Raw genomic sequence first — 15448 nt, 5'->3', positions numbered from 1 at the left:
TAGCTTTAATGTTAATTTTTAGAGTATTATTATTTGTATTGCTTCGTATTTTACATATACTAAATATAAGTATAATGGAATGAGAGAAATGTTTTTCTTTATACAAGTTAGAAATGTATTTGCTTTTGGAGAATAAATTACGTTTACGTTTGCAAAAATATAAAATTTGGTTCGAGAGTATTGCGACTGAATGCTGTTCGACGCTAGACAATTTTTGATTGCGTAACGAGATAATTATTGACGGCAAATAATAACAGTAGAGTATATTCGACGCGCGTTATCGCGCCTCACAGTGGACTATTATTTCCAACGAACCCGGCGCGCACAGCAAATATTTTAGAAGCATGCTCTCCGCTCGTGTGAGCGAGCATCTGTTTGGCATACAGTGGCGCGGAGAAGCGGCCGCGTTGTAACGAAGAGCCAATTTTAATTTTGCGATAATACCGTATAATATACGTCATATCGCTGCCGTAACAATAAGCCAATAGAGAAATTTGCAGAAGATGCAAATTCGATGGTGACGCGCGAGCGTTGTCAATTATTAACAAATTCGTCGCCAACTAAATCGATAAAATAATAAAATAAAATTACTGTTATCACGAAAATGCGGAACGTGTAATTTGACATAATAAAACGATAACGCCAGAAATCCCAGAAGGGAGAAATCGCGATTTAAATTATGAAATTCGATGTTTCACCATTTTGATCACGCATTTCCCTTGATAAATACCAATTTCAGTATCACAAATGCAAATGTTCGGATAAACGTTTCGGGAGTGATTCCGTACGACGTTACCAGCGTGAACGTAGCGATGAAAAACGGCGGGATCACGCGATTAGGTTTGTTGCTTTAGGATCGCGTTGCTGAGGGAATGACGTCGTAGTTAGTGGAGCTTTTCAACCGCGGCAGATGGTGCAGCCTAAACAATGACAAATGTTCCACCGCACGTCCTGCTGCTAGCTGTCTTTCAAGCATCGGTAGCATCGCCCCAATGTTACACCCCAAACAATTTTTAACTTTACTCCGATCCCGTGTTAATAATTCTTATTCGAGCTGTGGTTAAATGTATACCTTCTTTAATCATTTCTTCTCTTCATTTCTTTCACCATTGTATCGAACATTCGTGACAGATTTTTAATAATAATATAATTAGCGAGAAATTTTGGTGTTCTTTTGCAAAAGACAGAGAAACGCAACCCCGATTATGAGATACCACATCTATTTTGTGTGATTGCCGGAAGTTTATGGGCAGAATTGAAAAATATAGTAGGTCATTATGAAGGGAATTTAATAAGCTTTAAGATGCTGAAATGTAAAATTTAATTTAAATATTGATTTTTCTGAAAATTAGAAAAATGTAAAAAATAAGCTTTCAAAAAAATCGAAAAAGTGTGCTCCTAATATGAGAGACCCCGGGAAATCGCTAATAAAGTGCAAAATACATCATATTGCAATTAAAAACTTTATTTAAAGTTTTTGAAAGACAAATGTAATGGAGAAGCATATTTGCAACAATCGTAAACCCACTTATACTCAATATTGTACCTAATCTTCCCCCTCCACCCTTTCCCCTCAAATCAAGGTCAGCACAGTCTTATAAATTCGTATAAACCTTCCCTTAACGTTAATATAGTATTTTCTCTTCTTTTATTACTATACAATAACTTTCATACTCCAGCAACCCAGGAGTACCCTGAGTATCTCATGTTACGAGCACCACGCCTTGCGGTTTCGCGATCACCAAATCTAATCTCTACAATTGAGCAACTCAACATATCCCGTATTTTCCTATTAATACGACCTTACTCTATCGCTGCATGCAGAACTTATTGCCAAATATTTATTAATTATATAATAAACAAGGTTTAAAGACTCATATCCATGGCACTTGACAACATCCAATTTCACAATTTCTTTCTCTGCAACGACTACACGCACGATCAAACAATGAATTTTCCACTAAATAGGTTTTATCCCAAGGGTAATAAGTTCATGGTGGAACCAACAGATAGGGCCTATTAGTTTAGCAGAAACCTTGCTGTCGCATATTAGGAGCCTATCTCATAATAGGGGACTTTCCTCTATACAAATTAGATAAGAGAATTTTTATGCCGTGTTAAATTTATAGTGTTAAATTATACTCAATTTGAATCATTTTTAACTATTAATTCTCCTATATTCAGTATGTCGTTAATTTAACTAAACCAATAAAGTTAAAATAATACTGTTTTATGTTAAAATAATAAATTTTGACACACATGGTAGTTAAAAATAACAAAATGTTATTTAACTCAAGGTATCGGTTTAATTTCAAACCTTTAATATTTAACAGTATAGAGAAAGCCAAAGGGTTGATATTGGCGCAAAACGGCCCGATTAGCGCGCTTCCTCTTTTTTTTGGGCTATTGACTTTTTTCCTCATGCAGTTATTCCACCCACGTTTTGTTTACCGTACCGCCGAATGCTTGCGTAACCGGAAATGGACCGCTGACTGTGCGATCAACAACGGATACGGAAAGAGAGAGAAAGAAGAGAGCGAGAGAGAGAGAGAGAGAGAGAGAGAGAGAGAGAGGGACAGACGGGGCCATGACCAAAATGCAAATTCGTATGCATTCGTACAAATACGTTAAATTGCAGTTACCGTTTATTTTTGTCCAATAGTTTTATTTTTGCACATGCGGTACAGACACAATTGACATAAGCATAAGGCGCAAAGAACGTTTCTCAAGTATTACAATTCTGAAATTATTTCAAGGATTGTTAAAGAGTCCGGTCGATGTAAAGGCAACTCAAATAAAATCTGTGAATCTCTCTTCCGTGTTTGATCTTCCGATGAGAATAGAGCCGACGCCGACGAACGGGATGTTCGAGGGAGACATCGAGGACATCGAGGGCAAACCGGAAACCGGGTCAACGAGGTCAAGTGGCCGGGCCGAGTGATCGAATTGGTTCTCGTTAAAACTTTAATACGCGAAACTGCAGCGACACGACGAAGACGACGGAGAAACACGTTCAATTAGACGATGCTGACCGTCCGAAAGTTTTCTCGTCTCTTTCTCTCTTTCTCTCTTTATCTCTTTGCATTTCGTTTAGACGCCATTCCTCTGTCTTGTTTTCTGTGTGCATACAGATGTGCTTTGCATTCATCTGCTCACGAAAGCGCGAGTGCGGTGCTCGTTAACTGAAGCATCCGACCGCGATGATATTGCGGCAAATTGCAACAACCTTATACCTCTCGAAATTGCGGCTTATTACGACGACACGTTGCGCTTATTTGATGTCGCACTGACTGTATGTATGAAAAATGTCTATACAATTTCTTGTTGAGAAAAATCTTGTTGTCGGAAATCTAGGTAAATATATATATACATGTTATCCGCGTAGATTGAAGCAAAAATAAATTAACTCCTATGAGGAGCATTTCAATAAACTGAAATGAATTAAATTAATTATGATATAGCAAATACATCAAGTTAGGATGTATAGTTACATAATTATATAATCATTTAAAGTGTAATGCAGTAATAGCTTTAATTGGTACACAGAACACTTGATAAATTGAGAAAGATAAAATTGTGATAAATGTAGTTATGGCAAATTAGAAATTATAGATGTAACCAGAATTGAACTAATGTAAGTTAAGTGTGCTCAATAAATTGATGACAGCACTTTATTAATAGTCATAAATCACACATTAGCGTAATTTACCGTAATTATTCTATTTCGTCGATTTTTTCCCGGAATTTTCCTCGAATTACAGCTCGCGGTTAAATTTAGCGCCTGCGGACGGATCCCGGAGTTCAATCGATATTAACCGAGCTCATTATTTATGATTGAATTTTCCCCGCAGTGAACTTGCGTGCTCCATAAATTTTATTGTCCCGGGAACCTCGAAATTATCTTCCCGGAGTTATCGATTCGCGTTGGCCGTGTATTTTGTACTTTGCTTTTATCAATTTCTTTCCGCTGCCGGAGGTCGTCGCATTTCCCCGCGGTTTCTTTATTAGCCATGTAATAAAATGCAACACCCTGTCCGACCCTCATCTTTATTATATTTTCTATGTATCTCGAAAATGTATCGGGCCATCGTAAATATTCGTAAAAGATATTTGTAACTAAAAATGCATTTCAAGGCTAACGATGACAATAACATCCGCGGACTCATTTGGAATTGTAACGAATTAATTGACGTCACAATTTAATTAATGTTTTTAAAAAATAATTATCGGAGACTGCAACCGGACTTACACGCGAAGAACATTATTTAAAAAAAAAAATTAACGGAGCACCGTTGCCTCTTTATTTTGAGAAGTGATATAATTTTATTGTTCGTTTTAATCGTATGCGGTAAAAAATCAAACGACGCAGCGTGGTCATTGGAAGGCGCGATATACCGACGTGCACATACGATTAGCTCGACGCGATCGACTTTACAGACGCTTTCGCTTCGGTAGCCTTTTACCGTCCCGTTTTTCCGCTCGTGTGGCACGTCGTTTGCCACCCCGGCGTTTACGGAAGCACACACGGACGTCGAAAGTCACGCTTCGCATCACGGTGTGTGGTGAAAAGGTTGAGGAAACATCGCCGTTCAACGGTTCAACAGCGCGGATGCGAAGTCGCGCAAGAACATGCATGACTCGTGCAATGCGCGCGCGCGCGCGCATTTTCCTGGAAAAGACGCGCGAAGAAAAATTAAACTGCAAGTTTGACTTCTCCATTAATGGACCTATTAACCCTGAAAACGTATAGAGAGATTGGCTCACGACCAACTCCTGCAATCTCTGTATTTATACTGCGCGAGTCATCTCTCTCTCTCTCTCTCTCTCTCTCTCTCTCTCTCTCTCTCTCTCTCTCTCTCTCTCTCTCTCTCTCTCTCTCTCTCTCTCTCTCTAAAGAGAAAAAAAATATTTATAGACGGCAATAAAATCGATGAATAATATTATTTGTTATAATCGACATTTTCTATTTACCGCAGGGTATATAAATTGTGAAATATTAATCTTAAAATATTTCAACAAAGTATTCGCAAAGTATTAATCATATATTTGTGTGTTGTATTAATTTAAACAAAATTCCCTTCATTGTGGTTTACAGGTCACAAATTTTAATATAACATATCTCCCAAATGCGGAATATAAATTAAAAAATATTAATTATACGGAATATTCGTAATATCTTTCTCCCTCCCTCTCTCTCTCTCTCTCTCTCTCTCTCTCTCTCTCTCTCTCTTCTCTCTTTCTCTCTCTCTCTCTCATTTATTTACCGAATATTAAACATATATTTTCTGTCGTAATTTAAATGAACAACGCCATCGCGTGCACGGGAGATTAATTTTAAAATTAATATATCTATTATATATGCAACGTTCGACAACGAATATTAATTAACATTAACGAAATTGGACATAGAAATCTGTAATTCGCTCCTCGTTGAAATGCAATGCCACTAAAAATTTGACACGTTTCTGCCCGTTCCTTTAAACACGGAAGGCCAAATGAATGGTCGGACGACATCAAAGGCGAACGCTCTCCTTCTGCATGCCCACGTGGATATGCATGCGCGTACACACTCTGTCTTATAGGCACAAAGGCGAGAGACTTTTCCAAGAGACGGCCTACCATCCGACCGCGACTGTGCATCTCGCGACCAGAGTATTGTGTTCTGCCGTCATAAGCAAAGTAACTGGCGTACGTTCCTCACGCGCTCGCGAGAAAACCGAGACTGAAGCTACGAAGGGGCGAGAGAGAAAGAGGAAGAAATCTCCACTTTTGTAATTCTGTGCCCATTATGATTGTGGTCGCGACAAGGATATTTTCTGATTGTCGTATTTCGCGACTTGCAGCTGAGCTACGCTGCGAAGGTAACAGAGAAGCAATCGTTTTGATACATTATAATAACTGAAGGTTGCGATAAGATATGCAACGAACTCCTCGAGTCTATAAATATCTTCCGAGGTTCTTGAATTTTAAGATTAATTTTCTCAAAATCTTCGAAAAAGTGAATTCGTCACTAATAAGTAAGTAATCTCTCTAAATTTCTTGGAGTAGGAATACTGCCACTCCAGTGAGATTTCACTCTTTTGGAGTAAGATTTCAGATAGAAGAGATAATACTTTATTCAGTTTGACCATTCAGCCTAAAACCGGGGATTTGGTTTACAATTACTTCTTATCATTCGCTCCTTCATCCATTCTTTTTCCCTTTCTCACATTCTCTCTCATTTTTCCTATTTCTTTCATACATTTTACATTCGCTAACTTTCCTTCTCTCCTAAAAAATCCCTCACTCTAATCCTACTCTCTCTATCTACATTTGTTAGTATATGCTCAATTGTTCCTTCTTCTTCTTCACATATCTGACAGTTTCTTCTTTCCACTGCCGTCCAGAATCTGTTTCTTTCCTCTTCATTTCCACACCTCCATCTCGCAATCAACTTTTGGCTCCCTTTGTGTTCTTTTTCTCTCAAATATTTCGGTCTCTCCTGTGCCATAATGTCCTTATATCTACTGTTGTATCTCGTGCTTCTTATCTTACTATCCATCCACTACCCCAGTCTCTCTCTCTCTCTCTCTCTCTCTCTCTCTCTCTCTCTCTCTCTCTCTCTCTCTCTCTCTCTCTCTCTCTCTCTCTCTCTCTCTCTATCTGCCCTATTATTTGACCTATATCCGCCTCTCTATCCCTCAGTGCCTTTATCCCCTCCGAACTAAATCCATTTTGCCTATAAAACATCTCTCTTCTCCCCCACCATGTCTTTTTGTCCCCCCTTCTCTTTTTCCTTCACACATTCTATTACCAATTTTCTCTCCCTCTCCCTCATAGCTTTTTCCTCAAAGCTTACTGCTCTATTTCCCGCAATTGAACTAAGCTTTACTATCCTCGTTTCCTTATAAACTACATAGTCCGGTGTACAGGAGTCGAGGTTTAGGGTCCACTTTACATACTTCTTTTGTATTCTTTCCAATTCTTCTCTTTCTCTTCATCCCCAAATCTCTGCCCCATACATTATAACTCCAAGCACTAGATATTTAAATAATATCATCCTTCTCCTAAAGTCATTTCTGAACCTACGTTTCCCCAACCCCCATACCTGGAATTCGCCACTAATATATTTGAGTGATTGCAATGGTCACTCCAAAAGAAAGGGTCATCACTCCAATTTGAGTAAATGCGCGCACTCATAAGGTAGGAGTGAATTTTTTACTTAAATTTTTAGAGCGATTACTCTATCGGAGTGATACGATCTCACTCTAAAGCTATAGTGAATCCACTCACATTTTACTCGTTTTGAGTGATATTTCACTCTTCGACTTTTAGAGAGAATTCGATCTGTTGCATCATTATTATCGATCAATTTGATTGAACGGATAATATTCCATTATTTTAAACATCTAAAATTTTTGGCGGCTCTGCCAAAGATCGTGATCTTCGACGTGCGGGTTCTTTGTGTCGTGTGTCGAAGATGATCTAAACGTGTCCATCCGAGAAACACGTCTCCCCTTTTCTCCTGCGGAAAAGAGATTCTTCTTTTTCTTCTGTCAGCACTATCGCGGGAGCCGTGACCGAGTTTTCTTCATTTCTTCATCACCATGTGAGTTTTCTTCTTACCGCGACCCGATAAGCGCGATTGTGTGACGCCAGGGAGTAACAAACGGCGCGACCTTGCCCTTTTGTTCGGCGGCTTCAGAGTTCATTGGTGCCGCCGATAACGCTTTTAATGGGGAGCGCGAGAGATGAACTTCATGTCGCCTCCAATTCATCTTTTCCCGGCCGTTTCACGATTTGCCGCTCATGCTGCGATGATCTCATCGTGACAACCAACGAATAACCACGTTGGTATTTCCTGCGTACTAGAAAGCTTAATGCAAGTCGATAATCAAAATATTTTTCTTTTCGATATTTTCAGTTTGTTCATACACGCCTATCTTTTTTTCCTTTATATTTATAATTAAGATCACGGAGAAGGTTATGAAAAAAATTATTATTTCTCTACGAGAAATATGCGGGAGTCGCACTATAGGGAGACATATCGACGACGCGTTTAAGGCCAACATCAGGCAAAAGGAGAGGGGGGGGGGGGCTAGAAGGGAGAGTGTCCGAAAATATCTCTTTGTTCGAGACATTCTTCGATATATTTTATCCGCCTTAAATGGCGGCGTAAGCAAGCAGTGACGTGGTGCGCGGTGCAACCGGTTCTCCAAAGCAAAGGGGATCCGCGAACAATGCGGGAGAAATCTTGCGTGCTCGATGACCAAACACGGCCTAAGTCTAACGGGGCACCCTTCGCGGGCTGCTTGCGTCCGCTTGCGTGTCTCCCTTTGTGGACGACGCGACGCACGTGCGTGTTCGCGCGTTTACAAGCCGTTCTCTATACGGCCTCGGCGAAACATAACTGGTGAAGAACGCGTAATACGCCATAAAAGATGCTTTATGATCGAGGTAGTTAGAACGATTCGGTATGAAGAGGTGCACGGGAAATTAGGATAGAGCAATAGAGGAGCGCAATTAATCCACTGAATTTTTAAACATTTGATAATTACATATAATACATCCTCGATAATTTAATTAGAGAAATAGTTGTAGAAATAATAACAAAATTTATGTTAAAAATTTTTGAAAATTATACTTATTTTTATGTCACTGACAGTTATATTTTTAGTTTAGGAATAAAAATATAATAAATATATTATTTTTCTAGTTTTTATATCTATATTATTCTCTAACATCATTCATTTAAACGCTTGTAATCAAGCTAATATTTCAAAAGAAATTGTCTGTTTCTTTTGATAAATATATATATTTACATATTTGTATAAAAACTTTTTTTAACAATTAAGTGCTTAATTAGTTTAAATAAAAAGAGTTTCTCAGCAGTATTTGGCTTAATTTCTTTTCTTGATATGTATTCCATATAATTTTTTTTTTAGTTGGACGACTTGTTTCAACAGATATTTTAATATGTGGCACTGACTAATGTTGTCTCGATGTCTACTTCCGGTAATATTATCTTGCCTGCCCCTTTTGATTCATTGACTCGTTTGGTTGTTCCCATAATCATTCCTTGATAATATAATAACAAGTACAGGGATTCAGAAACAAGAAACCGCGATAAGTGAAGGCAAGAACACTTGATCTAATAGTATTCCACTGAATTTTCAAACCTTTGATAATTTAATTACATTCATCATCGATAACTTAATTAGAGAAATAGTTGTAGAAATAATAACAAAATTATATTAAGACCAGAATCTTTATTACCAATAATATCAAAGAAAAATAAAATTAATTAAATAAAGCATTATTTAACATTGACAAACTAATTAAAATTTAACTTTAATTTTTCTTTTGAACATTATTGGCAATAGTGATTCTTGTTAATAATTTTTTAATTAATAAAGGTCAATTCTGCCCAATTCTTTAGTTTCTAATTTTAATAAAACCTATATATGTTTTTAAAACAATATGTTATAAAACATTTTACCCGTAGATTCTACATTACATGGATAGAATTTTACATTCGTCGATTTTTTATACCGGAAAAATTGGCTCTAAAAAGGGTCGTTTCTGTTATATTGCAAATTTCCAATATCATGAATATTTTATGAGAAACTTTTACGAGACAATTTCTCAGCTCATATTTTCTTGGTCCGTTTTTATTGTCAAGCTATAAATATTATTTTATATATACATGCGTCTTGAGAGACAGACAGAATTGAAACGTCTGAAAGCGGGCAGATTGAATGGGAAAGAAGGATCGAACATCAATCGTTCTAATGACATCCCGCGATTTCAAAGGCTCTTTTGTCGAGGACATCGGAGAAAATCGCATTTATTGCTGGTACTTGAAAGATTTTAAGGATGCGCGAAATTGTTTGCGTCATTTGTACTCGGCAATTTTTATCGTACCTTTCACGAAGATGTTCTGTAAATTTATCTATGAGAAATTTCGATATAGAGAAAGTTAAAATTCCGCGAAAATGTGAGATAAATTTGCTATCATTATCGCAGTTGGATTTTAAGGAGGACACAGCATTTTTATCACATTATTAGAAAATAATTAAAATCTAATTAATTAATTGTTACGGTTTAGCTAAGTAAATTGTTTCGCATGTTTTGCTTGCCCGTCTTATCGAATGTTCGCCAAGAACACCTATTTATTTCGTTTTCTCTTACCTTCCTTTTCTTCTGTTTTTTTTTCGCCGAAAATCGAAACAGCGCGGACGTGAGCTTTTTTATTTCCTGGCACGAATCGGAATTCGTTCCCGACGTGGCGGGCGACGGCGGGCGGCGGTCGGGAACAAGACGCTTCCTTCGTCTGGAGCGATACTTGAGGAACCCCTAAAGATAGCGACACCTCGCCACGTGTCGGCTAACAGACTTCCGAGCGTTTCGTCATCTCGACGGACGTTTTCCGCGAAATTTGCGGCGACTTTAGCACGCCAGTAATCCGCGAAATTACGTTCACGCTACTCCTTTTCGCACTTTGGGCAGGAGAAATGCTCATTAAATTAGGAAAATGAGATTGAAGATTAGCAATTTAGGAGAACCAAAAAGAAATGGACTCTCTATGAAAAAGGCTATGAAGGTAGAAACACATAATCAAATACATAAAGATCTCAAGAAACATCTTTAAGAATATATATTGCTAAAAAATAAGTCTCTGAAAACAGTTATAAAATAAAGTCTATTAAGGCTAAAACTTTTATTCGTGAAATTTTAAATAAACAAGAAACTTTTATCTTTTAATGCGGAAGTAGAAAAAAGTTACAGATAAACAGAAACTTTTATTCTGGTTTGAAAAAGTAAAAGTTCTTTTCTGCTATGTCTATCCTGCTTTTAATTCCTTAAATAATATTAATTGAAATAAGTTCTAATTTTTATAATTTATTTTGAAATAAACTTTAAAAAATATATGTTTCTTCAGAACTTTTAAAGATGAACTTTTACAACAACGTTTAAATATTAATGTAAAAATTAACTCAAAACAGAAAGGAAACGATTTAAAAGTTCATAGATAATTTTTATTTATAAAAGTTAACAGTTATTTTTTTCTTCAATCCCTGGTGAAACGGGGTCTATCATTGTTACGGTTTCATATGTTGCAAACTCATATCTACACTTCCACACAAGTTTGCACGTATGTTTGCATGTAGTGTTTAGCCAGTACGTTCATGTATAATATTAAACTTACATTTTGCGTAACATGATATATGCTTCGTAAACCCTATATAGTCTTTCCCGATCTCGCGGCCTGTAATTTAGCGTTTACGGCCAGGCACGTAACGATCTAGAAAGAATATTTAACCCGGAATAACTGTCCATGACACGGCATACGAATGAATGTTTATGTCTTGTGAATTTCCATGGATTTATGATCTTTGCATCTCTCTCTCTCTCTTGGCCCTCGCACATTCTGCTCTAAAAACTATCCGCATTTTTCGCATGGCATTACCTACAAGACTGTTCGACGAAGTCGTGCTTTAGTAACGTTAAGGGGATGCTGGAGACAGCTCTGTTTTACCGCGAAATTTTCAGACACACTAATCTTTTGATTGATTTCACCGAATTAAAAATTTTTTGTCCAGAATTAAAGTAACGTAAAGTAACGTATGGACGATAACGAATACCGCAGACACCATTTGCGTATGAAAAACGAAAAAAAATTAGAAAATTACAGTTTTATTTTCGATTCTGCGGTCGACTCATGACAACATTTGCTGCACATAAAAGTTTTAGACTGTGTACGTATACAAAAACCTGGCAGCGGTCTCGGAAATACAATAAAGAAGAATCCTGCGCGAAATGAGCTACGAGCTTTAATATAAGAGAAAAGTGTGTTTGAAAATTTCATATGCACATGTTACGCGTCTCTCCGAATTCAGCCAAAAACATACGGATCAGTATAACGGGTAGCCCTAGAGCAGGCGCTCTGTAGGTATGTGTAAGAATCGGTGAGCACTTCTTTATCGACGCTGATCGAGTTTGCCTGCGTTCTGTATGTATGTGTAAGAATCGGTGAGCATTTTTTTATCGACGCTGATCGAGTTCGTCTGCGGCTCCAGCATCCCCTTAAGGCCAAAAGGCCAGCATCCATCAAATTTTCCTTTCGCGAATAAATCAGTTACCGAAAAAATATACCGCATTAATAAATTGCATTTAAAAATGCATGTTCTTTCAATCTTTCAGTCGATAGAATGATATTGTTGTTCGAGTGAATTAAATTAAAATTCTCCGGTGTTTATTATTCTGCCAGTCTTTTCACTGGACTTCAATATGTGTTTGTTAAAAAGAGTAATAAAATAAAATTGGCACACAGCTGAAAGGTTAATAAAACAAAACTGGTTTTATGAAAACGTTTTGAAAAACATTTTTTTCCTTTGTAGTTTTGAGTGTGTGTTGAATGTTTTCCAACTGGTTGCTACAATTTTTATCCCGACGTGATACGCCGGATAAATCGATACGGTTAAGCGCAAATAAGCACTTTGTATTTGCACGCACATCCGCGATACGCGAACACGTGTATATACCCCGGCATTACATAGTGCAGGTTTTATCCTCGTTACGGTAACGATCTCGTGTCGCAAAATAATTTTCACTCCGATCCGCTCGCGTTTTCGCGCTCGTTAGCGGCATGTGAAGAGAGAAGAAACGAGCCTTGCACCGTGATTTCTATCAACATGCGACTCGATAAATCGTCGTGCCAGCTAACGAATCAATCGTTAAAGAGAGAGAATTATATCATTCCATAATAATCGGCGCCGCATGCGCGATCTGATAATGCATACTTGTTGAACCTGCATTTCTCATTAGATCGGTCGGCAGGGCAGGTAATCACGGTAATGTGCATAAATTAACAGCCTGCCGCACGGGAACGTAGAGGTAAATTTGCGAGCGTAACGTCCTACGTAGGTTAAATTCACTTCTCAATGCGGAGTATATTAGATTTCGTTACCGGCTTTGAATTACGAACATTTCTTGACAAGAAAGAATAGTGTTTCGTTGTATTATCGACACGATTTCGACGACTGTCTGATGAATAATATATAAATTTTATATAAGTATGAGAAGTTTTGCAAAGATTATTTAAAGCAACTTTTGAGATAAAAGATAGAAAAATGTCGTATATGAGAAACTTTACTGTCTGTTTCAACACAGTATTATTTGTTTCTAATCATTTTCCAAGGAAGTATTTTATTTAAAGAATTTTACCGAGTGAACATGCTATGCTATGTTTCGTTATGAATAAAGAACAAAGTTTTTATAACAGAACATGAACATAGCATATGTTCATTCGGTAAAATTCTGAAATTCTTTAAATATAAAATACTTTCTTGGAAAATAATTAGAAACAAATAATACTATGTTGAATAGTTAAAACAGGCAGCAAAGTTTCTCATATGATATTTTTCTTTGAAAGTATTAGCACCACTGTTTTGTTTTTCTAAAAAAAGTGCTTTCAAACATTTGAATGGCAGTGTGTATCTAATTTTAACTCTCATATATGAATTCTATTGAAATTCTATTTAATATTGTTATATCTATTTTTTTTCTGTTGCAGCAAAATTATCTCATGAGATTCGGTTACTTACCTCAGACCGATTTCGAGACTGGAAATCTGCGTACGGAGGAGCAACTCAGGGATGCTATCAAAAATCTGCAGGTAAGCAAAAATTATGATATAAAGAGAGATAATATTTCATCGTGCCGCAAGAAACAAATGAGGGACCGTGTAGTAATTTAATATCTCCAGTTTTATTATTTCGAACATAAAACACCTCTTGTCTACGTTTTGCATAGAATTTTCTATGCAATTTGCGTGTATAATCTTAGAACTTTAATCGAGACATTAATTCTACTTTTAAACAAAATTTAATTGCGCACCAGCGTCTTGCAATTTGGTTTAGATTAATTATTATTCTCGCTGCAATTTACGTAATACTTCGAAGTAACATGAGAATTATTAGAAAGGGTCTCATTGTGAGACTACCGGAGTGAAGTTTTCTTTATTCCACAAATGTATTCATCTCGAAAACGCGATCGACTGATTCTCCGGAAGCTGTCGCGAAATCGATGTCGGGAATATCCCGTTGAAAGAAATAGGAAAATGGAGCAAATGTCCTGAGGGATTTCGTCAAATGCCGCTATATATCCTCCATCCTCCTTATTCTCGATTCTCATGTAAATCTTCATTGAGCGAGCGACATTTTACTATTCTTCCCTCGCAAAATGTCTGCATTCCTATAACCATTGTCTGAAAGCAGCCAGGCTCTCCGAGTGGATTGCTGATCGAAGGGATCAAACTCAAACGCGAAATGAAACGTATCGGAATGCTTCGGACATTCTAATCTCAGGTCTGAAGCTTAGGTTCAGGTTCCTCCATCCGTATAGACTACGTCTCTCGATGGTTTTATCGATAATCGCGTTTGTCAGATTCCGGACGCGTTTCTGGTTGAAATGCTCGAAAGCGTTTATCGCTGTTCAAAAAGATAAAAATGGATCTTCTCAGATTGAAGGAAGCGATTATACTTCAGGAAAATCCTAAAGGAAACTCTTGAGATATCGAGTAGAACAGTGAAATATAGATTTGTTGATTATTTTACTTCGACTTTTGTAAAAAGAGTGTTATATTAAAAAAAACTTATATGTAGATATAAGTTTTTACAAATAAAAAGAATACAAATATATTAAATCTTTAATACAGATATTTTTATACATATTCTTTCGATTTACTGTAATTTTATAGAAAATAGAGAGAGCTATATTTTTTTATAAAAAAGAGTGGTTGATATTGTTGCAATAATTATTTTTAAAATTCTCAGTATCTTTCGTTTTTTTTCGATATCGATTACAAATAATATGCAAAATGAATTCAGTTTTCGATATTTCTTTTTGGATATTTTAAATTAAAACAAAATTTTATTTCCGTGCTGATCAGGTATGCTAAATTTTGATGAATCGTGTATGTTTCTAATTTTTAGAAATTCGGTGGTATTCGCGTGACGGGGGAGATCGACGAGGCGACAAAGAAGTTAATGAAGGCCAGGAGATGCGGATTACCGGATCAGCTCGACGCCAGATTCGCCAGGACGAGGCATAAGCGGTTCACCATTCACGGACAACAATGGCCGTATCGAAATCTCACCTGGAGGTAAGTAAACTTTATTAGTATAATAATCTTAATAGAGTAGGGTATTATTGCGAAATACGACACAAACCAGATATTTCGAACAAGATAATATTCAAGAAAAATACTATTATCTTTTTAAATATATTAATTACTGCAATACATTGAAAAACGTGGATTTAATGTTTCTATAAAGAATGTTGAAATAATGCTATCATAAAGAATAGCCAGTTTACCTCGCAACATTAATAAAAAAAATTTTTATTGTATCTATATATTAATGTAAACTTGAAAACTTTTTACCGCTTCTGAAAATGTTTAGATTTT

The 15448-nt window shown here is 36.7% G+C and overlaps 1 protein-coding gene across 3 annotated transcripts in view; it reads left to right on the top strand.

The window, feature by feature from the left end:
* Window positions 1-15191, top strand: part of LOC139781621 (matrix metalloproteinase-2-like) — a 76606-nt gene extending 61415 nt beyond the window's left edge. For all 3 annotated transcript variants that reach the window (XM_071720478.1, XM_071720477.1, XM_071720476.1), the window contains exons 3-4: window positions 13556-13657; window positions 14976-15191. In XM_071720478.1, the coding sequence (XP_071576579.1) occupies window positions 13556-13657; window positions 14976-15149 (276 nt within the window). In that variant the 3' untranslated portion in view covers window positions 15150-15191. The remainder of the gene's footprint in view (window positions 1-13555; window positions 13658-14975) is intronic.
* Window positions 15192-15448: the final 257 nt, after the last annotated feature.

Source organism: Temnothorax nylanderi, unplaced genomic scaffold (assembly GCF_030848795.1).
Source record: "Temnothorax nylanderi isolate EJ_2023f unplaced genomic scaffold, tnyl_v1.0 TNYL_tig0349_pilon, whole genome shotgun sequence".
NCBI lineage: Eukaryota > Metazoa > Arthropoda > Insecta > Hymenoptera > Formicidae > Temnothorax > Temnothorax nylanderi.
The sequence above is the reverse complement of the archived record's forward strand: the minus strand, read 5'-3'. Positions and strand labels throughout refer to the sequence as shown.